A 22,413-nucleotide genomic window follows, 5' to 3' on the forward strand; every position below is an offset into this window, starting at 1 on the left:
CGCGGGCCGGGGTAGGCGTGGGGCTGAACTCCACCACCCCACAGCCCGCGGCCCGCTCCCCAGCCCGGCCTGTGATTGGCTTGGGGGGCGCGTGCGCCCGCCCCGGCGAGCGGGGACGGTCCCCTCGCGGCGCCGGTGGGAGGAGGCGGAGGAGGGGGCGGAGAGAGCGGGGGCCCGGACGGCGCTAGCGAGGAGGCGGGCGAGCTGGGTCCCCGGTAGTGCAGAGGAGGCTCGGAGAGGGGCGGAGAGGGGCGGCGAGCGGCGGGGTGGGAGGGAGGCGCGGGTCGCGGGGAGGGAAAGCCCGGCCGGGTCTGCGCCGCCGCCGCGCGCAGGGAGAGGCGCCGGGGCTGCCGCCCGGTGCTCGGCGCGCTCTCGGGAGCCGCCGGCCCGCTGGTCCCGCAGCCTTCCGGGAGGAAGCGGCGCCGGCAGCGGCCGGGGCGCGCTCTCGGGCAACCTCACCTGCCGGCGCCCGGCCGCTTCCCCGGCAGGGCGTGCGCAGGGTAGGGTGCGGGACCGGGGGGACCTGGAGGCAGAGGGGAGAACCGGCCGTCCGCGCCGCAGCACAGCCGCTGGGAGCGCCTCGGACCCCGCGCGGGGCGCCGGCTCCATGGCGACCGGGCTCGGGGAGCCGGTCTATGGACTTTCCGAAGACGAGGTGAGTGGCACCCCCTTCCTGCCCGGGACTCCCCGGGGAGTTCCTGTCCCGCGCCGGCAGGGGGAGGGGAAAGGGGCCGTCCCTGGGGTGCTCGTGCCCAGCGTCTGCAGGGGAGCCCCAAAGCGGGAGCGCCCCGGAGCGGGATCGAGGGGAGCTTGGGTCCTTCCGCACCCCCCACCCTCCTCAAGCCGAGCTCATTGTTTGTAAATAAAGCGGCGCGACGCCCTTGGAGCTGGGGGTTCACTCCGCAGCTCCTCGCTTTTGGGAGGAGAGGGAGGGGGCACGCGTGCCTGTCTTCCCTCTTCCTCTCCAAGCAGCGTCTCCCGGGGCTGTTGGGCAACTTTCCGCCTCTCGCCCCTGCAGCCCGGGAGTCCATGATGCATGTCACGTCTGGGTCGCGCGGCTGGAGACCCGGGACTGCGGAGAAGCCGGATCGTTTCCCCCTGGAACTTTCTCTCTCATGATTGTGTGGATCAGCAGGCGCTCAGAAGCCTGTGCGTGCTTATGCCGGCGGGAATGGGGGACACGCTGCGCGTGTCCCTCCCCTCGTTTTGCAAAGTCTACGGCCAGGATTGTGGATTTCCGAGCCTCGGTGGGGGAGGTGTTCAAGGCTGGTGGCAGGTGCTCCTGGAAACTTGGGGAGGAAGCTTGCTGCCCTGCCATTTTTTCCTCCCGAGGATTCAAAGCCCGGCACCTCCGGGGTGGGTGGGGAGAGGAAAGCTTAATTGATCTCTTTTATTAATAAAGCGAAAGAATAAGCCACGCCTCCCAGGCGGTCGGTTTCACTGGAAAGGGCTTTGTTTTTACCTTCTCTCTCTCTTCTGTGTCTCCCACTCCCCCCATTTGAAACAATCCTGCTAAATCACTGCCTAGTCCTCTCTCGACCAGCCACGCTCGGCTCTTATTGGTATGTTGCTCTGCCAAAAAGGGGGGTGGGACGCTTGTCGCGGGCGCGGCGTGACAGGCAGGCTGGATGGAGCAGGTAGAAGTGGTTTGCCATCTGGCCGGGTGCGCGCTCAGGTCTGGCTCCCCTTTCGAGAGGTGAATTTACAACCCAAGAAGCATTACTCAGCAGGGAGGTATTTCCTATCCTGGTTGTGCATTTCATGAAAAGTTGATGCCTGGAAATTCAGGCGTTCTCGATTTCTCTTTCTTCCCCTCCCTCCTTTCTTTTCAGAGGTTCCCTCTTTCTCTCGTGATGGGGGTGGGGTTGGAAGAAAGGCTATTATCTGAGACAGGCTCGCGTTATGGCTCCGCTTTCTGCAGCTCTCTTACCCTGGCATGGTGTGTGTGTGCCTGTGTGCTACGTAAGTGTGGAATGAAAGGTATTTTGGGGTGGGAAGGGTGTTTGGGGTATGAATTTTTTTCTTAGCGGTGCTAGGCAAAGCTTGATGTATTTATTTGATCAAAGAATGATCACAGTGCAAATAATATGTGATTTGTGTGTTTATTTTGCCCCGCTGTGCTTTTGTAAAATAATTTCCCGTTTTGTGTAACTACCTGGGGATAGGTGAAAGTAGCATTGTTTCACTGACCCAGGGGGATTCTCCTCTCCCTCCTAGCTTCTCTCTTTGAGGAGCTTTCCCTTGCATCCTCTACTTCTCCATTTAATTAGTGGCAGTAGAGGGCAGGCCCTGAGTTGCAGAGACACGGACATTCCTAAACAAAGGGGCTGCTTTGGTTGACGTATTGTGGGGGGTGGGGGGTGAGGACAGCTGCATTTCATTCTAGGTTCTTTTAAAAAATGTTTTAATAACATGATTGTTTGTAAAAGCTCCCCCGAAAAAACGATTTTAAGAGTGTTTTGGGAAGTGCAACTGGATAAATGAAACACGTTAATGTCACTGTTGTTTGTGCTTTATTTACATTGGCAGTGAGTGTCAGAATCTACCTAGAGCACATCTTGCCACTTTTGTCCACTGGAGTCACTACTAATCATCATAACTGGTGTCTAGTGTGAAAGTGAAGCTTGGAATGTAAACAGAGTCCGAGTGTGTGTTGGCATGTGACTGGATTCACTCCTGCATGTTGCTAGAAGGGAATTTGGGGCTGTATAGGAAATAGCAAGAGGTGATGAAGACACCTTTTATTATCTATTTATTGCCATGTCGCTGGTAGTATTTAGTTCCACACACATTGTATTTCACAAGATGAGTCTCATCCGTCTTGCTTTTTCAACTTTCTCCTACCAGTGAAAAAATAAGCCAGGGCAGTTTTGATGACTTCACATTTCATTGGTATTTGTTTTTCATGGGCAGTTTCATGCTGTCAGGTTGCCCTTCAGAGAATCAGGGAATGCCTCGTAGAATATTAACGACAAATTGTTGAATTTGCACAGCTTGTTTTGTCTCCCTGAATTAGTATGTGTAAGAAAAACCAATGGAAGATTTTAGCAGGCTCTGAAAGTAGAATGCCCGCTGAAGCAAACGGCAGGGTTGTTCTTCCAAGGCGTATTAAATATGGGTACACTTCAGTTTGCAGACTTGGTGTGCTGCAGAATATCACATATGAAGATATTTTGACCGCTATTTAGAAGAGTGACCTCATAAACCTTTTAGCAAAGTAGACACACATACCTACCACATTTCTTAAAAGTAGATTTGTATTTTGATTTGAGATTGATGAAAAGCATGGTATGTTTGGAGTGCACTTAGTTATGTCCCATCTCATAAAGACTGTTGAGCTCTCTGCACTGCTGATGATGAAGCTTTGCATGAACCCAGAAAACGGGGATGCCAAAGCAGAGGGCTTAGGTGCTGTTCCTTGCATCATCAGCAGAGGTCTGTCCACTTTGTAGAAGGTAAGGGGTTGAGATGTGGGCTTTGCTTGTGTGAATGTATGTGCTATTTAATTTTTGCTGTGTGTTTCAGGCGGAGGTTTCTCTGGTGAGTTATAATTCGTATTTACCCTGATTTAAATCATGTCACTTTAGGTAGCCAGATTCAAAACCATCAGATGAAGGACTTTTGGTGTTAGAGGGATTAGCATTTAACAAAACTGATTCATGGCCCAAGATCAGATTTGGTTTGGAATCAGAACACTTTGGACTAGTTTCTGCATCTGGCTTGAGTCCTTGTGGATTTTATTTATTTATTTATTTATTTTTGGCAATCTGTAGTGCATTTTGGCATAGTTTACTTATGAATGTTACCGCTAACTTTCTGAAGTCTTTTATTCCATTTTAGAAAGGTATCATTTATTGAAAAGATTTTTCTACTGAACAAAATACTGGGATTGAATGGCAGCTTTTTATCACATTAGATATGACATTAAGTAATTTTGTTAGTAGTTAAAATGAAGCAAATGGCATAGAAATGAGGGCCAGGCTGACATAGGATAAATGGCACCTTCTCTCCTTATCCTGTACAAACATGGATAGTTGGCTACTTTTGAATGCCTCTTCTATACCAATGGTAAAAATCCGGCTTAATTGGGGCCACATTCTAGCCTAGTCCATAATCAGTGGCTTGCATTATGTCCTTTGAGATGTGGCAGATCTGCTTATAGGTGCCGGTCACCACAGCTCCCTGCTGGCTTGGGGGTCTTTCTACTCATTTGCATATAATTATCTACTTCTTAATCAACCATTAAGGTTAACTTTTGGCATGGATCCTGTATGTTTTTCACTTTAAGATGCTGTCACTTTTAAGATGCGCCATGAGAGCAAAGTGCTCAGCCTTGTGCACATACTATGTCATTTAATTCTCATGAGAACTGTGTGAGGTAGGCTGTGATTTACAGATGAGGAACGAAAGCTCAAAGAGGTTATGTGACCTGCATAAGGACACAAAACAAGTTAAGTTATGGAGCCAGGTATTTTGAATAGAAAGGCCTAGTTTTTAACATGCTGAATAATCTTCCCTTTCTGACAAATGCCTTGAAAGGTCTTAATATCTAGATTATTTAAGATAATGTAAGAGAAATAAACACCACTGGTTGCAAACTGATGGCTGCTGGGCCAGATTTGACCAGGAACCCTGCTTAATGTGGTCTCTAGAGTGTTTTAAAGCTTGGAAATTTCATGAAAATGGTAAAAATTTGGCTTAATTGGGGCCACATTCTAATCTAGTTACAGTCAGTGGCTGGCATTATGTCTTTTGAGATGTGGCAGCTAGTTGTGCTATGGTTGCAGTCACCACTACTTTGTTGTCTTAGGGGTCTTTCTACTCGTTTACATGTAATTATCCACTTCATAACAAACCTTTAAGGTTAACCTTTGGCGTGGATACCATATTTCTTTCACTTTAAGATGCTGTCACTTTTAAGATTTGCCATTATTTCATGTACGAGGAAGAAAAAATTGCTGTCAAGTTATGACATACTGTCCATCTTATGAAGCATCCTTATTTCAGAGAAGTTGAAATATGAGAACAAGGATGTTTTAGAATTGATGAATTACAGTGACTAGAAACCTGGGAAAACTCCATGCCATCAATTTCAATATCCCCAATCATTCAGTACTTTTAAGTCAACGAGTAGTCAGATTTCTGCTTTTCTGTGTTTGAGAAAAGTGCTAGGAAAAGAGAAGTGCTCTTAAATAGGTATTAGCAAAGAAGGAACTGGGGGCCTAGATGATAACCAACTGGATAGCCATCTGTAAGTGATTAAGAATAGTTGTTAGTTTTAAAAAAGTGGCTTGTGTGTATTTTCAAGAGATTACTTGGGAAACCCTATGTGCCATCTTTGCAGCTGTGCAAAATGGTGAGGACAAGATTGCTTTCAAAAATTGTGGTTTAGATTTTGCTTGGATCTCAAGGTGAATGCTGACAGGCCGTTTTCTGAAGAGAGGGAAGGCTTGCCCAGTCATGCCAAGTCCAGGTGCCTGTGTCAGGCCTAGATGCTGGATGGTAGACTGCATACCCAGGACATATAGGTAATGTTTGAGAAACAAATGTTAAAAGGAGCTAGTTTTCATGGTGACATTTAAAATCAGTTTTTAGAATTCATGAATATAACGTGTTGTTTTAAAATTTGATTATAGGGACCGGGTGCAGTGATCACTCCTGTAATCCTAGCATTTTGGGAGGCTGAGGCAGGTGAATCACTTGAGTTCAGGAGTTTGAGGCCAGGCTGGGCAACATGGTGAAACCCCGTCTCTACAAAAAATAGAAAAGTTAGCCAAACATGGCGGCACGTGCCTGTAGTCCCAGCTACTTGGGAGGCTGAGGTGGAAGGATCACTTAAACTCGGAGGCAGAGGTTGCAGTGAGCCAAGATCATGCCACTGCACTCTAGCCTGGGCGACAGAGTGAGACCCTGTCTCCAAAAAAAAAAAAAAAAAAAAAAGACTAATGAAAAGAATTTATTTTCTGCAAGGATGTAGTGTCTGTGGAATTTGTAGACATTGACATTTTAATTTTCATTATATTTAGTTTTATTAAATCAGAATGTTATGATTGTTTATTTCATTATTGAACATCAGTTTCCTTAATTTAAGGAATAAAAATAATTTTGCTCAGGCCAGACATAGTGTCTCACATCTGTAATCCCAGCACGTTGGAGGCCAAGACTGGTGGATTACTTGAGGTCAGGAGTTTGAGACCAGCCTGGCCAACATGGTGAAACCCTGTCTCTACAAAAAAAAAAAAAAAAAAAAAAAATTAATTAATTAATTAATTAAAAAAAGAAAAAAAAATTAGCTGAGTGTGGTGGTGGACACCTGTAATCCCAGCTACTCTGGAGGCTGAGGCAGAATAGCTTGAACCCTGGAGGCAGAGATTGCAGTGAGCCGAGATCGCACCACTGCACTCCAGACTGGATGACAGAGTGAGACACTGTCACAATAATAACAGGCTGGGGCAGTGGCTCATGCCTGTAATCCCAGCACTTTGGGAGGCTGAGGCTGGAGGATCACCTGAGGTCAGGAGTTTGAGACCAGCCTGGCCAACATGGTGAAACTCTGTCTTTACTAAAAATACAAAAATTAGCTGGGCTTGGTGGCAGGCAACTGTAATCCCAGTTACTTGGGAGGCTGAGGCAGGAGAATTGCTTGAACCTGGGAGGCAGAGGTTGCAGTGAGACAAGTTTGGGCCATTGCAGTCCAGCCTGGGCAACAAGAGCAAAACTAAAAATAAAAAATAAAAAAAGAATAGTAATAGTTTTGCTCAAAGGGTGAGGACAGTGACAAATGGTGATCCTCAGATGACTGTAGTTTCTTTACCATTACAGAATGCAATTCAAATGAAAACCATTGCATGGTACTCAGGCGTTTCTTCAATGCAGTGTGTGCCCACGTCACCAGGAAGCTTACTTGGGAAAGTTTGTTTTGGGATTCTGGAGTACCCCAAGAAAAATGAATAATCTTGGGGGGCCGAGGTGGACAGATTGCTTGAGCCCAGGAGTTTGAGACCAGCCTGGGCAACGTGGTGAAACCCCACCTCTACAAAAAATACAAAAACTTAGCTGCGTGTGGTGGCACGCACCTGTGGTCCCGGCTGCTGGGGAGGCTGAGGTGGGAGGATGGCTTGAGCCTGGGAGGTTGAGGCTGCAGTGAGCCATGATCATGCCACTGCACTCCAGCCTGGGTGACAGAGCAAGACACTGTCTCAGAAAACAAAGGCAAACAAATAAAGATCACCCCAAAGAAGAACTCCCAACATATTAAAAGTCATTACCCTTCAAATGGATGAATTGTGTTGTGTATGAATTACATCTGAATAAAACTGTTTAAAAATATTAAGAACGATTGAGTGTGACATTATTGCAGCAGTACATTGGAGTTTCTGCTAAATTACTTTTGCATTCATTTCAAAAGGAAGCAACTATGCCCATTGCTAATTTAATAACCTGTTTGCTTGTGCAGTGTTTAAAATGGCATCATGAAAACATGGCAATGTGTGATAGATTAAGAGCCAATTAAATTTTTTATTTTGAGTTACAAGATCTGTATTAAACAGATTTTATTGTTGCCCTTGAATTTCCAGTCTTAGATGAGTAGCAGCCGTGAAAAAAAGAGATCCTAACTTAAGAGTGTTCAAGCTTTTTGATGTTGCAGGTATTTGAATAAGTGGGTCTGTCTTACTGAAATATTTGTTAACTAGCAATAAAGCAAACTATATGTTGATCTTTTGGTAGTCCATGCTAAGGAGGATTAGAATAATATATAAATAATATAATGGTAATAAGTATTAGGGCAGGAGGATTAAAGAAGGGTGGGAGAAGTGTGACAAAATGTTACTTTCTGTTTTTACATTGTTTCTCTTCCAGGTCACAAATGTATTTCAAATGTATTTCATTTTCAGACTATAGGTGGCAATGTTTGTGCTGTTCACTGTTTAATGTTACTGTTGGCTTGGGTGTTGCTTGTTGCTGGAATATGGAAATGAGAGCATAATTTAGAGTTGAGAATAAAAAAAAAAACTAGATTGAGAAAACTAGAAACTAGATTTAGATTTAGTAGAGACTTTCTAAATAGTCCTAGTTCTGCTGTGTAGACCCTTCTGTAACTTTCTGTTACTGACTCTGAGAAGGAGCTGATAATTATCACAACTACTGGTGTTTGATTAGCAGAGACATTCTTGATCCCTGATGCAAGACTGTGGCTGAAGTTTTAGCAGGGCGTTTGGTGGTTGGCAGTGTGAAGATCTGGGCCTCTTGTTTCATGAATAATAGAATCTCACTGTGGTTGTAATATTTTGTTTTGAACCCGAGTGCTGATTATTGTAATACCTTTAGGTGAGAAAAGCCTTATTATATAAGTGTATCTGGGATAACTAGCTAAAATTTGACACTCCAGTCAACTTTTTGTCCCTGACTTAAGTCCTGCATTGATTCAAAACGCACCAAGTTAAATGGCAAGGCTCTCAGATTCCCTTGCTGTCATCAAATTCAGTGTTTGGTGACTTCTTGGCAGGCAGACATCTACCAAGAGATTTTGTATTCTTTTTATACCTCCTATTCACTGAAAGAAAAGGGCCATTCAAAAGTGAGTTTTTCTTTTTTTTTTTAAGTTTAAAAAGCTGTGATGTGGCTGCCCATGGTGGCTCATGCCTATAATCCTAGCACTTTTGGAGGCAGAGGCAGGCAGATCACTTCAGGCCAGGAGTTCAAGACCAGCCTGACCAACATGGCAAAACCCTGTTTCTACTAAAAATACAAAAATTAGCTGGGCGTCATGGCATGCCCCTGTAATCCCAGCTACTTGGGAGCCTGAAGCAGGAGAATCGCTTGAACCTGGGAGATGGAGGTTGTGGTGAGCCGAGATTGCACCTCTGCACTCCAGCCTGGGTGACAGAGTGAGACTCTGTCTCAAAAAAAAGCTGTGATGTGAAATCTGTCCTGTGAAGGTGGAACTTGGAAGGGCTTGTAAGGATGGTGGTCCCATGAAGAGAATGAACAAACCGAGGGAACTGTCCTCTTGCTGGTTTGGGTGATGTCCCATCACCTGTCACTTTGTTTGGGCTGCAGTGGACCAATGGTTTCCCAGGCACACTGAAGTGACATGTAGATGGATTGCTTGAGTGGCTCCGGCGTGTTTCCACCTCCTGTCTACCAGGCAGAGACTGTGTTCCCTGTTTTGAGGGGACCCAGAGGTGCAGTGACAAGGGCCTGATTTGTATCTCCACCCCCTGGTCTTGCCTGTGTTAACAATTTTTTTTTTCTTTCCAGATGGAGTCTCACTCTGTCACCCAGGCTGGAGTGCAGTGGTGTGATCTCAGCTCACTGCAAGCTCTGCCTCCCGGGTTCACGCCATTCACCTGCCTCAGCCTCCCAAGTAGCTGGGACTATAGGTGCCCACCACCGTGCCTGGCTAATTTTTTTGTATTTTTAGTAGAGACGGGGTTTCACCATGTTAGGCAGGATGGTCTCGAACTCCTGACCTTGTGATCTTCCCGCCTCAGCCTCCCAAAGTGCTGGGATTACAGGCGTGAGCCACCGTGCCCAGCCAACAATTTTTACATTCTAATTAATTTCCAGTTTCCAACCTGACTCAAGGCTTAGCTCTTGGTCTCCTTGGGTGCAATTTTGGATCATGTCTTATAATGTGTATTTAAAAGCGTGTTGTAAAGCTGGAATTCCCATTGTGTGTAAATGCTGAGATTGTTGTAATAGTGAGAAGTGCACTTGGGAACCATGGCCAACACTTCCCTAGCTGACCGGAGGTTGCACTGAGTTGCCCCCGTTGAACATCTGTTATGAATGAATGTTGGAAAATGCAAAGCCAATCTTTTTTTTTTTTTTTACCTGACCTATGTGATGTTAAGTTTTAGTTTTATGTTTTGGCAAGTGAGTGTTGGATGTCACTAATGTGAGGAGGCCGGTGAGGGCAGACTTCGGGTCAGAGGTAATGTAGGAGATGAAGACCCTTTCTATTAATTTTTCTTGTTTAATTGAAGATGTTCGTGTTGAATGGGTTTTATTTACATGTGTAAGTTCTTTTTTTCTTAATGCTGGAAGTTACTTTGGTTTTTCAGAAAATGCAAGTAACCCTAATCTATTTAGAGAATTACTTTGCTTAGTAAGCACTCAGTACTATTTAGTAATGGGGAAAAAATGTGTTTGTGTCCCACAGTGTGACAGGCTCCACAGACTTACTTATGAATCTCCTAACTACCCTGAGAACCTGAAGAATGGGACTTTGTGGAGAGTCTTCTGCTTTCTTTGCTAGTCTCTATTTTTCCTTCTCAGTTATTAAGTAAGTTGTCTTTGGGTGTCCTCATCATGCTGACTTCATCTTGCCCAGTTTGTTTTGGGTAGAGGAAGGAGTGCAAGGTTAAAAGAAAAAGCAAAGCCTGTACAACATGGTGAGACCCCATGCCTGTGGTCCCAGCTACTTGAGAGGCCCAGGTGGAAAGATCATTTGAGCACCGGAGTTCAGGGCTGCGGTGAGTAATGATCACCGCACTCCAGTCTGGGCAACAGAATGAGACCTCATTTCAAAAGAAAAAGAAAAAGCAAGACTGAATCAGTTCACTTCGTATTATCCTTCTTGCTCTCATTCCTTTTGTGCTTCATGCATTGTGTGTGACAATTGGATGCAGCCGTAATTATTGTCAGTAACTTGGTTTTTAAGCTTCATACTGTATTTCCTCCTCACTTGTTAACACTAGAAGATAAATGAACTTGGCTCTTGGATTGAACTACATCTACAAGGAGCTGAACTTCCCATGTTGACTTTGAATTCTAGAGTATGCTTATGCTGATTCTTGAGAAATTGGTATGTGCCGTGCCTTTGGAATTGATACCTTAATTTTCAGTGAATATTATTGGTATTATTATTAAAGAGAACACTTTAAGCCAGGAGTAAGAGCTTTTCCTCTTTTTGAGAAGTGAGGTATAGAAGAGTATACTGCAGCTGTGGGAGTGATGGGTGGGGTGGGGCAGTGTTGAAGAATATTTAATACCATGAAGATGTCCCCAGTATAATATTAAATAGAAAAAGTAGGTTATAAGACATTGGATCCAGTAGAATCCTATTGTGGGTAAAAGTGTTTATATGTAGAGAAAATGACTAGGGGCTGGGCACAGTGGCTCACGCCTGTAATCTGAACCACTTTGGGAGATAGAGGTGGGAGGATCACTTGAACCCAGGAGTTCAAGACCAGCCTGGGCAACATAGTGAGACTCTGTCTCTATAAAACAAGAAAAAAGAAAAACTGACTAGGGATATATTCCAGCATGTTAGTGGAGGTTATCTTTGAGCAAAGGGGATTATAGGTAATTTTTTATTGTCTTGTGTTTTGCTTACATGTATTTTCTATATTTCTACAATAAACCTTTTTTTTCTTAATATAAAAGTAAGTTTAAAAGTGAGTTTAAAAATCCCTGAAAGGCATGTACTTCAAGCTTCAAGTGAAAGTTATAGTACTTGTTCAGCACAAATACTGATATAGTGTTTGTTCAGTGGAACACTTATTTAGGGTCTGCCTTGTGTTTTGTATCCAAGGAATTACAAGGTCATTTTCATGTTGGGAGCTCACCACTACGTTGGGAGTTGGAGAGATACAGCAAGGATTATTTTAAGGAAAAAATGACTGGTAAATTGTATTTTTTTTCCCTCACTTGCAGTTTGCAAAATAGGTGTTTCATTTCTCTCCACTGTGGACACTTGAAGTTTGAATTTCCATCCTTCTGTGCACTCCAGTTGCGTGAAAGTAATGTACATTGCTAGTAGTGTTTTGGGTCCTCTGAAATTTTTTGTGTGTGCTATGGAAATTGTCTCTTGTGATCAGACTCAAAGCCATTTCTCCTTATTTTTGTTTCCTTAGGGTTTGAGTTAGAGACCTTTTCATTACCCTATAAGATGTTGAAGAGTTTTAGATGTCAAAGTGATAGCTATGCATAGCTGTACTCACTTGTGAGCCGTCAGCTCTTCATTGTTTCTTTCAACTGACTTGTAATATCCAGCCACCGTTGGGTGTGACCTAGAGTATATCTCTTCCCAAACAGAAGGGTGGAGTTGACAAACACCATGTTACTTTTAATCAGAGACTTGTCCTTGTCCCCCTTCCCCCAGCCTTTTAATAATTCTGAATTCATGTTGCAGTTGATATGTGTTTAAAGTGTTGGTAGGTTTCTTGTACTCACACCATCCTCCTTCACTCCCCTCACCCCCAAAAAGTGACAGCTGACAGTTGATGGCGTCTTAGAATTGTGAGGCTTGAGTTGGTCCGTCTCAATTCGTGTTTTATGGTGGCCCATAAATTGTGAAAGATAATTGATGGTTGTCATGGGAACTAGTTGTGTTTTTCAGCTATGATGTCTCAATTAGGAAATGTTCACCTAGACAGTAAGGAAATGGGCCAGCTCAGGGATGTCTTCAGGAACCAGGTTCATTGTTTTTTCTGCTTTCCCTTCTGCAGCCTGGCTCTTTCCAGGGCTTCTTGGTCCTAGGCTGGCTGCCACTGACAGAGCTATGCCTTTTTTTATTTTTTTTACTTTTTTTCAAGACAGTCTCGCTCTGTCGCCCAAGCAAGAGTGCAGTGACACCATCTTGGTTCACTGCAACCTCCGCCTCCTGGATTTAAGCGATTCTCCTGCCCCAGCCTCCCGAGTAGCTGGGACTACAGGCATGTACCACCACACCCAGCTAATTTTTTTATTTTTAATGGAGATGGGGTCTCACCATGTTGGCCAGGCTGGTCTTGAGCTCCTGACCTCAAGTGATCTACCTGCCTCTGCCTCCCAAAGTGCTGGGACTACAGGTGTGAGCCACTGTGCCCAGCCATAGCTACACCCTCTTTTTTTTTTTTTTTTTTTTTAACTATGTACTTGTAAAGGAAAGAGAATAGCCTCCTCTGCCTTAAATCTTCCCTGTGTCTCAGGGCCTACAGAGGCTGAGGTCTGTTCATCCTGCAACCAGTCACCATGGCAAGGAGGAGATTGAATTACCTTTTTTTCCTTACCTCTTGCGCTGGGGGTAAAGTCAGGTATGGCGACCCTGCATTCCACACCTTGGATAATCCGTCCATCTTCAGAAATGCCCTTGGCTTCGTGAAACGCACATGCTTCCTTTCTCCAGTGAGGCAACCCGAATATGCATCTAAATATTGCAAGGATCTCTGGGTAATATTACACCTGAAAGGAGGTTTTTTGTTTTTTTTTTTTTTAATTATCTGGTGATTTATCACTAAATAGGCTATGTCTCTCAAAACATTGAACCTACAATGGGCCAGAAAGAACAGGATGACTACAATGAAACTTCTATTTGGAGAAAGGGAAAATAAGACACTCACAGGGGGGTAGCTGGCTGAACAGGAACAGCTGGGAGCATTTGCTTTGGTCAGCCGGTCTGGCAGCTTGCCTCTGCTGAAGTCCGTCCAGGGTGAGAATCTCCCTTGGTCATTGTCCTCTGTAGCTGCACCTGGATGGGGTAGGCACTGGCAAAGCTCCTTTTCTTGGGTGCTACTTGGCATTAGTCTGGGGCTTCAGGATTGGTTGTCTTGGGGTTGAATAGCCACAGGCTTGTTCCAGCCTTACTGAGAATGTCTTTGGCAAAACTGCTCCCAGGAAAACTCAGGCTCTGAGCTTTGTGTCTAGTCAATTCCATGGGCTGGTAATGGCAGCTGGTGATCTTACCTAGGTGAGGTCTCTGGTTCTGGGAATTCCTGGGTCTTAACAGTAAGTCCCACAGCCCTGCTAATCCCCACCACATCTGCCTTGAGGCAATTTAAAAATAGCCTAGAATGAAGAGGCATACAGTTTGGGTCTAACAGATGACAGGGGCAGTTTAACCCACTCTGCTTTTGCTCTCTGGTGTATCAAGAATGAGCAAATTCCCCACACTGGGATTGTGGACTCTGAGTACCCACTTCCCTTCACTCAGCCATTCCAATTTCTTAAAGCAATTTTTAAAAAATGGTGGTAAGGCCGGCCATGGTGGCTGACGCCTGTAATCCCAGCACTTTGGGAGTCCGAGGCAGGTGGATCACGAGGTCAGGAGGTGGAGACGATCCTCGCCAACATGGTGAAACCCCGTCTCTACTAAAAATACAAAAATTAGCTGGGTGTGGTGGCACGTGCCTGTAATCCCAGCTACTCGGGAGGCTGAGGCAGGAGAATCACTTGAACCTGAGAGGCGGAGATTGCAGTGAGCCAAGATTGCGCCACTGCACTCCAGCCTGGCGACAGAGCAAGACTCCATCTCAAAAAGGCGGTAAAATACACATGACAAAATTGACTCTCTTAGCCACATTAAAGTGTATGGTTTGGTGGCATTATTACATGCATGCACACTGTTGGGCAGCCATAACCCCCGTCTAGCCATGGAACTCTTTCATCTTGCAAAACTGGAAATGTCGTACTCATGAACCAGTACCTCCCCATTCCCAGCCATTCCAGTTTCTTGTAGCACATCCTCTCTTTGATACAAAATCTTTGATAGGGTTTTGATTGCACGCAACAGCAGTTGAATCTGATGAATTCAACAGAGAAGGAATTAACTGAAGGAATTTGGGGTAGCACTGGAGTACTTGTCACACTGGAGTGACAGGCCTGGACAGGGGTCAAGGACCAATGAAGCCTGGGCATCCAGAATCACAGCTGTTAGTGTGTTTTATTATTTTTATTTAAGAGTCAACTCAGAGGTCACTGTTCAAAGCTGGGCACTCTGTGTCTCCAACTATCCCTCTTCACATCCCAGACTCAATAGCACCTTCCTGCATAGTTACTTCTACTGAATACTTCACTGACAGCAATGAAGGATTGTTTGTTTATGTGCCTGTCTCATATAGATTAGGTACCTCTTCAGAGCCACAGCCACATCCCAATGATTTATCTCCAGTCCCAAGCACCGAATCAGACCCCTTGACTGTTTACTCCTTTCAGGTGATGATCTCAGGTTAGACAATCATGAGGTCAGTTGGTCAAAGCAAAAACATCTTTTTAAATGTCTTTTTGAATTCTAATTTGTTTATGCAATATAGATTACTCCTCTTATTTTCTTTTTCTTTTTTTTTTTCCTTAAGAGATGGGATCTCAGTATGTTGGCCAGGCTGGCCTCTAACTCCTGGGCTCAGCGGTTTCTCCCACCTTGGTTTCCTAAAGTTCGGGGATGACATGTGTGAGCCACCACACTCAGCCCCTCCTCCTATTTTCTAGTCTGTATCATTACTGAGAATTTTACTCTTTATTCTCTTTCCTCAAATTCTAAGTGAAAAGACTTCTCTCTAGGCCCCAAGAGAGGCAAATGTCTTCCACAGAAGAAGGTCGCAGACCCATGTTTGATTGCTTTATAACATATTTTCCCCCCAGAGGCTCTTAAAAGGACAAAGAAGGTGTTGAAACTGCCCCTGTCAATACCAGAGCATCTGCTTGAAACCAATGTTTCTTTTGTGACTCCAGGATCCATGCTGCCTGGCTAAGAAGGGCAGTGTCCTCTTTGCCCAGGTGTTAAACCACAACACACCTGGAAAACTGAGATGTCGCTCCTCCCCTGGAGTGACAGCAGTGTTAGGAAGTTTGGAATCTGCCAACCCACCTCATCCTGTCCGTGAAGTTGTCACTTGGCTAGGTGTTGATGTAAATGTGCTGCAGAAACAAACTCACCTCTTGTGGGACATGGTGACTCTGGTTAGTAACAATGTATTCTTCAAAATTGCCAAGACAGTAGATTTTAAATGTTCTTCGTATGCAAACTTGGTAAGTATGTGGGGTAATGCATAGGTTAACTCGCTCGAAATAACCATTCCACAGTGTGTACATATTTCAAAATAACATGTACATGATAAACAGATACAATTTTCATCAGTTAAAATAAACATTTAGAAAAATTAACATAAATCCTCCCAATAGCCCTTTGAGGTAGGTGCTGTCATTTTATAGGTGGGGAAACTGAGGTACAAGGAGGTTAAATAACTTGCCCAGGGTCACAGAACTACTTAGTAAGTGGCTGAGCCAGGACTTGAACAAGCAGTCCAGTTGTAGACACCCTGAGTGGAACCACCACGCTGTGGTGTGTCCGGGAGTGCTTCAAGCAGGGGTTGGTTGGGAGTGGGGTTGGGATGGGGAAGGCACAGCTGAGGCCAGACCGTAAAAGCCAAAGGAAGAAGTGGCTGGATGTGAACAGCTTTGTGGGCCTCATCAAGGAGCTGGGACTATATTGTTTGAGGCACCTTGAGAAACCTGTTGAGATCTGGGCTTTTCTTATTAATTAGTCAGTATGTTGCCCAGACTGGTCTCAAACCCCTGGCCTCAGGTAATCCTCCCATCTCAGCCTTCTGAGTCGCTGGGATTACAGGTGCAAGCCGTTGGGCCTGGCAATCTGGGCTTTTCTAAAGCTCACCGTGCAGCTTTGGGGAGATTGGATTTGAGTTGGACAACCCTAGGCAGTTGCAAAGCTGTCCAGGCAGAAATGGTGGTGATGACGGTGAAAATGAGCCAGGGGATATGGCAGGAGGTATTTAGGAGGCAGATTCCACTGGATTTGGTCACTGATTGATTAGGTACAAAAAAAGGGAGGTGTCTGGAATAATCCCTAGGTTTCTTCAGACGACTAGGTAGATGGGAGGAGGGGAAGAAGCCTATCTCTATTAAATACTTAGTACAGTGGCTGTAAACTGGGGCCTGTCTTGCACCCTTCCTTCTCCCCTAAGGGACATTTGGCAATGCCTGGAGACTTTTTTGAGACGGAGTTTTGCTCTTGTTGCGCAGGCTGGAGTGCAATGGTGTGATCTCAGCTCACTACAACCTCCGCCTCCTGGGTTCAAGCGATTCTCCTGCCTCAGCCTCATGAGTAGCTGGGGTTACAGGTGCCTGCCACCACACCCAGCTAATTGTTGTATTTTTTAATAGAAATGAGGTTTCACCACGTTCGTCAAGCTGGTCTCAAACTCCTGACGTCAAGTGATCCACCGGTCTCAGCCTCCCAAAGTGCTGGGATTACAGGCGTGAGCCACTGTGCCCATCCGCCTGGAGACATTTTTGATTGTCACAACTTAGGAGATGCCTCTGACATCTAGAAGGTGGAGGCCAGAGATGCAGCAGAACATCTTACACGGCACAGTACAGCTCCCACAACGATCATCTTGCCCCAAATGCTGCCGAGGTTGAGAAACCCTGCTGTAGTGTAGTATCAGTTTTACATGGTTATCTAATTGGATCCATGAGCCAGTCATGTTAGATCATAAATATGATTTTTCCTGTTTTTCAGATAAAAAACTGAGGCTTAAACAGGATGGGTCACTTGGCCAAAGCTCTGCAGCTAGTAAGTGTTAGAGCCAGAATTTGAACGCAAGTCTTCCAGATGTCAAAATCTACTCCTTCTGTTTACCCTGCTGCTTCATGTCTCACAGTGATGCCAAGGGAGATGCACATTGGACTGTGGGTTTTTTTTTTCTTTCTTTCTGTCATGGTGGTTCCAGACTAGAGGAGGCAGGAAGGAAGGTGGTTATTTATAGTCAGCTGTGCATAGGATCGATTTTTTTCAATCCTGAAGGACTTGCAGCAGGTAGTTCAAAGAAATCTCCTTTAGACATTGGCTTTCCCTTGCAGTTATAAATATGGGAACATTTACCATCTTTTGCTTTAAAATATACTGTTATAATTAAGATAAGGTAAAATGCAAAACTTACAACTTAAAAACTTTATTCCCTGTGCATATGAACTATGGCAAGCTTCTCAAATTAATTACTATCCCTTTGGGAAGGGATAAGAGGCAAAAGGGAATTTGGAAGATCGTGTAGGACCACTGTGGATTTAGAGGTAGCTGAACTATTAAAAATATTTTGATTTGCTAGAGATAAGGAGCCCTTTTGAGAATTAGTTTGTTTTAGTCGAGAATGATTAGAGGGCTAAAATGATATATAGCTCTAAATAGGAAGGTTTCTAATTCTTTTGGCTACTGTCCACTTTTACTGGTTATTGTCCAGTTCTGGGAAGACTCTGCATGTATGTAGCAGCCTCCCTTGGCTATCCATGATATTAGAGCTCTAGGGACAGAGTTCTCCCAGTTGAACTCTTCTTAATGTCTCATTATTGGTATTTTCAAAGTTAAATGTGTATTTTAAGATAGTCTTTGGATGGTGTTCCAAAGAAGGCTGCTTTGTTGAGATTGAGATAGTTGTTTTGCAGTTGTGATTTCTCTTTGTAAAAAGAAGTCTTTGTGTCAGTCCCAGGTCTTATTTTTCGCTTGATCACCCAGTACATGGGTGCACTTGGTCTGTTGGGACGATCTGGTGAGTGTGAGATCTCTGTACTTCACCTGTGGAGTCTGTTGTCCTGAAAGGTGCTGGCTCAGGTGGTGGTGCTTTGAGGGGAACTTGTTTGCTGCACTTTCCAGTCTGCTGGAAAATAGATGCTTAGAGGGGCATTTCAGGGTGGAATCTGATCATGGAGTTTGGTAAGCAAACAGGGCCTCAAGCTTTATGTTGTGAGAGAGAAATACTGAGTTTATGTTTTAATTATGGCACAGACTAATACAAAATCGGATGAAAAATGGAGAAAAAGAGAGCTTAAAACTTTGCTGTTTGTTGCTGTCATCTAAATGTAGTTGGTAGCCAGCCTAGATGGGACTACAGCATGGCACTAAAGCGCGGCTGCTGCTTTTCAGATCCCATGTTCATATTCACATGTGTACAGCATGAAAGTACCAATAGAAAATTTTGACAAAGTAATTGAAGGGTTAGGCCCGGCGCGATGGCTCACGCCTGTAATCCCAGCGCTTTGGGAGGCCCAGGCAGGTGGATCACGAGGTCAGGAGATCAAGACCATCTTGGCTAACATGGTGAAACCCCGTCTCTGCTAAAAATATAAAAAATTAGCTGGGCCTTGTGATGGGCGCCTGTAGTTCCAGCTATTCAGGAGGCTGAGGCAGGAAAATGGCATGAACCCGGGAGGCGGAGCTTGCAGTGAGCCGAGATTGCGCCACTGCACTCCAGCCTGGGCGACAGAGCGAGACTCCATCTCAAAAAAAAAAAAAAAAAAAAAAATCAAAGGGTTGATAATTTTATTTATTTATTTTTATTTCTTTTTTTTTGAGACAATATCTCACTCTGTTGCCCAGGCTAGAGTGCAGTGGCATTATCATGGTTCACTGCAGCCTTGGCCTCCCAAGTCCAAGCGATCCTCCCACCACAGCCTCCCAAGCAGCTGGGACTACAGGCACTTGCCACCATGCCTGGCTAATTTTTTATTTTTATTTTTTGTAGAGACAAGTTCGTGCTGTGTTGCCCAGGCTGGTCTCGAATTCCTGGGCTCAGGCAGTCATCCTGCCTCAGCTTCCCAAATTGCTGGATTTATTGTCATGAGCTACCACACCTGGCCAGGGTCAGTAAGTTAAAAGATACCTTCTAAACTCAGCCCAATATTGAAGAGTAAACATAAAAATACATGTTTTGTCTATTATACTGTTACTGTTACTCAATGCTTAACTAATTGTGCTTATGTTTTTTTCTTCGCCAAAATTTCTCTTCAAGGAGCATGTTATTCTAATATTGCTTTTCTTGGGAAGAACAATTAGTCATGAGATAGTACAGCCTTTTTTTTTTTTTTTTTTGAGACAGATTCTCACTCTGTCGTCCAGGCTGGAGTGCAGTGGCATGATCTCGGCTCACTGCAACCTCCACCTCCCGGGTTCAAGCGATTCTCCTGCCTCAGCCTCCTGAGTAGCTGGGACTACAGGCACTCGCCACCATGCCCGGCTAATTTTTGTATTTTTCATAGAGATGGGGTTTCACCATATTGGCCAGGCTTGTCTTGAACTCCTGACCTTGTAATCCGCCTGCCTCGGCCTCCCAAAGTGCTGGGATTACAGGCGTGAGCCACTGCGCCCAGCCATAGTGCAGTATTTTTAAGCTTGAGTAAGGTAGACCGCCTTTAGAGAAAAAACATCAGTGAGAAGCCATGTTGCCTTATTTTTACTATAATGTTTCTTTTTTTTTTTTTTTTTTGAGATGGAGTCTCGCTCTGTCGTCCAGGCTGGAGTGCAGTGGTGCGATCTCGGCTCACTGCAAGCTTCGCCTCCCGGGTTCACGCCATTCTCCTGCCTCAGCCTCCTGAGTAGCTGGGACTACAGGCGCCCGCCACCACGCCCAGCTAATTTTTTATATTTTTAGTAGAGACGGGGTTTCACCGTGTTAGCCAGGATGGTCTCGACCTCCTGACCTCGTGATCCACCCGTCTCGGCCTCCCAAAGTGCTGGGATTACAGGCGTGAGCCACCATGCCTGGCCCAATGTTTCTTAAAATACATCCAAACTTAAAAAGATGTTTATAGCTGGTATATCACCATAGCCATCACTATAACACTGTAACATGCAAATTTGTTACAAATCTAATTCTCAAATGAATACCATTCAAATTAATAGCATGATTTTAATGTGACAGGTGATGCTATTTTATTAAAACTCTATCTATCATCTGTGCTCAGGAAGTCGTGGCTGCTAGGGTAAGTTTTCCTTTCCTAACCAATTATGTGCCAGTTGGTGGTAACATAACACCGTTTTCATTTCCTTTATTCAGACTTCTTTTGTACTATGTATTAGAGCATGAACACATCTTTGACCTAAAGTTATGTTAGCTGGAGACACAGCAGAACTACTGTTGTCATCTTGATCCTGAATACAAGGACTGATCGAAGCCCCAGAAATCATGGGGAAGTACTCATTTACATGAAGTGGTCATGTAGATGATCTAAAATATGTCCGTTAGTGTATTAAGATCATAACTGCCTAAAGCTTCCTGTGCCAGGAGTGGTCTTAGCTCTCAAAGAAATCATAGTCTGGCCAGGCATGATGACTTATCCCTCTCATCTCAGCACTTTGGGAGGCGAAAGGATTGCTTGAGGCCAGGAGTTTGAGACCAGCCTGGGCAACATAGCTTGATCCCATTTCTTAAAAAATGGAAGTGATATCCATGGAGGGAAACCTTCCTGCTGTAGTGGAGCCTCTTGAGATGGCGCATGTATTTTGCTCACAGGTGCTATCAATACATAGCTCTGATTCTTCAGAATATAAATGACTATCACCTGACCCCAATACTGTATCTGTATTGAGATTGTTCATTATATCTAAAACATCTTGTGCATTTTTTGCTGTTTAATCATGCACAGACCTTGTCTTTACTTTCAAAGACAGTTTGGTACTGAAAATTGCTCTGGTAAATTAACACTATTTAATCTCTGCTCTTTCCAATCTTTAGCAGCGTTTTTTTCATTGTCACCATCAGATGACCTTGCTGAGCTTCCAAGTGGCAATTGCTTTTGTTGCATTTTTTAAAGGCAAACAAAAATCAATTATTATTGGCTCTAGAGTGCCTGGCGAGGTGGAGCTCAGTTCTTTGTGCATTGCGCACTGTGCTGCTGGTGTCTCAGCTGCCGTGCTTATGGTTGCATTACTTTCCCATTTAGCTTTGGTATTCTTGCCTTTAAAAATTTCTTTTTCCATTTGCTTTTCTTAGCCAGCGATGACAGTAAAATAAGGAACGACCTATTTATTGTTTTAAGAGATACGCTGGATGGTGCCCAGGCAGATGAGCAGTGCCATTCAAGGTGGCCTCTTGGTAGACTGCATTTACTCTTAATCGGGTGCCTGTGGGTCAGTGCATTTCTTGGTCATCCTTACTCTGTCAAAGCTGCCTTGTTAGCCAGGTTACTAGCCATACTAGTCTCATTACCTTACGATAACACCTCATTCAAATGGCCTTAACGAAGTTGAACACTTATCTTAGTCACTATGGTTGGCTTTGAACCTTTTCTAGAAGTTAAGTTTATTCCCTGGGAAAAAACATGTTTGCCATCACACAGAGTGCTAGGTGTACTGGGAACCCGGCTTCAAAGGCAACTACTCCAGTAGGGAAGGTTGAGGAGGGTATTGAATGATAGCTCACTGCTTAAATAAGTGTTTAGAGTCCCAAGGTGTATGTAATGGCATATGAAATGCCTAGTGTTTAAAGAATATTCAGAAATAATCAGTCATACTCTTTAATATTCATATCTCATAGAGTTAGCTTCAGGAAGGAAACTTGGTAGATTAAATAAAATAGCAGAAATTACTGCTGAATTTTTGTACAGTAGAAATGTATGCACATTTTTCTCCCCTAGTAGTCACTTAAGTTGCATATCCATTTCCTGTTACATCTCATGACATTTTTTGGGTAAACTGTCTTTGGAAGCGTCCATTTGCATAGAAGTTAGGTGGTTCTGAGTTTAACTTTGGACACATTTCTAGGCACAAGGAAATTAAATAACTGGCTGAGTGAGAGTGATCTCATTGAATGCTGAGGCTTGTTTGGGAATTGGGTTTATTTTTGTGAAATTTGTAAATTTAGATCCACTCTGTATTAGTCTTTTTTTTTTTTTTTTTTTTTCCGACGGAGTCTCTCTCTT

General features: G+C 44.4%; 1 protein-coding gene across 5 annotated transcripts in view; it reads left to right on the forward strand.

The window, feature by feature from the left end:
* Positions 1 to 522: 522 nt before the first annotated feature.
* Positions 523 to 22,413, forward strand: part of NEDD4L (NEDD4 like E3 ubiquitin protein ligase) — a 363,402-nt gene continuing 341,511 nt past the window's right edge. For 2 of the 5 annotated variants that reach the window (XM_054537491.2, XM_024235708.3), the window contains exon 1: positions 523 to 655. In XM_054537491.2, the coding sequence (XP_054393466.1) occupies positions 608 to 655 (48 nt within the window). In that variant the 5' untranslated portion in view covers positions 523 to 607. 5 annotated transcript variants of the gene reach the window in all.

Source organism: Pongo abelii, chromosome 17, assembly GCF_028885655.2.
Source record: "Pongo abelii isolate AG06213 chromosome 17, NHGRI_mPonAbe1-v2.0_pri, whole genome shotgun sequence".
Taxonomy (NCBI): Eukaryota; Metazoa; Chordata; class Mammalia; order Primates; family Hominidae; genus Pongo; species Pongo abelii.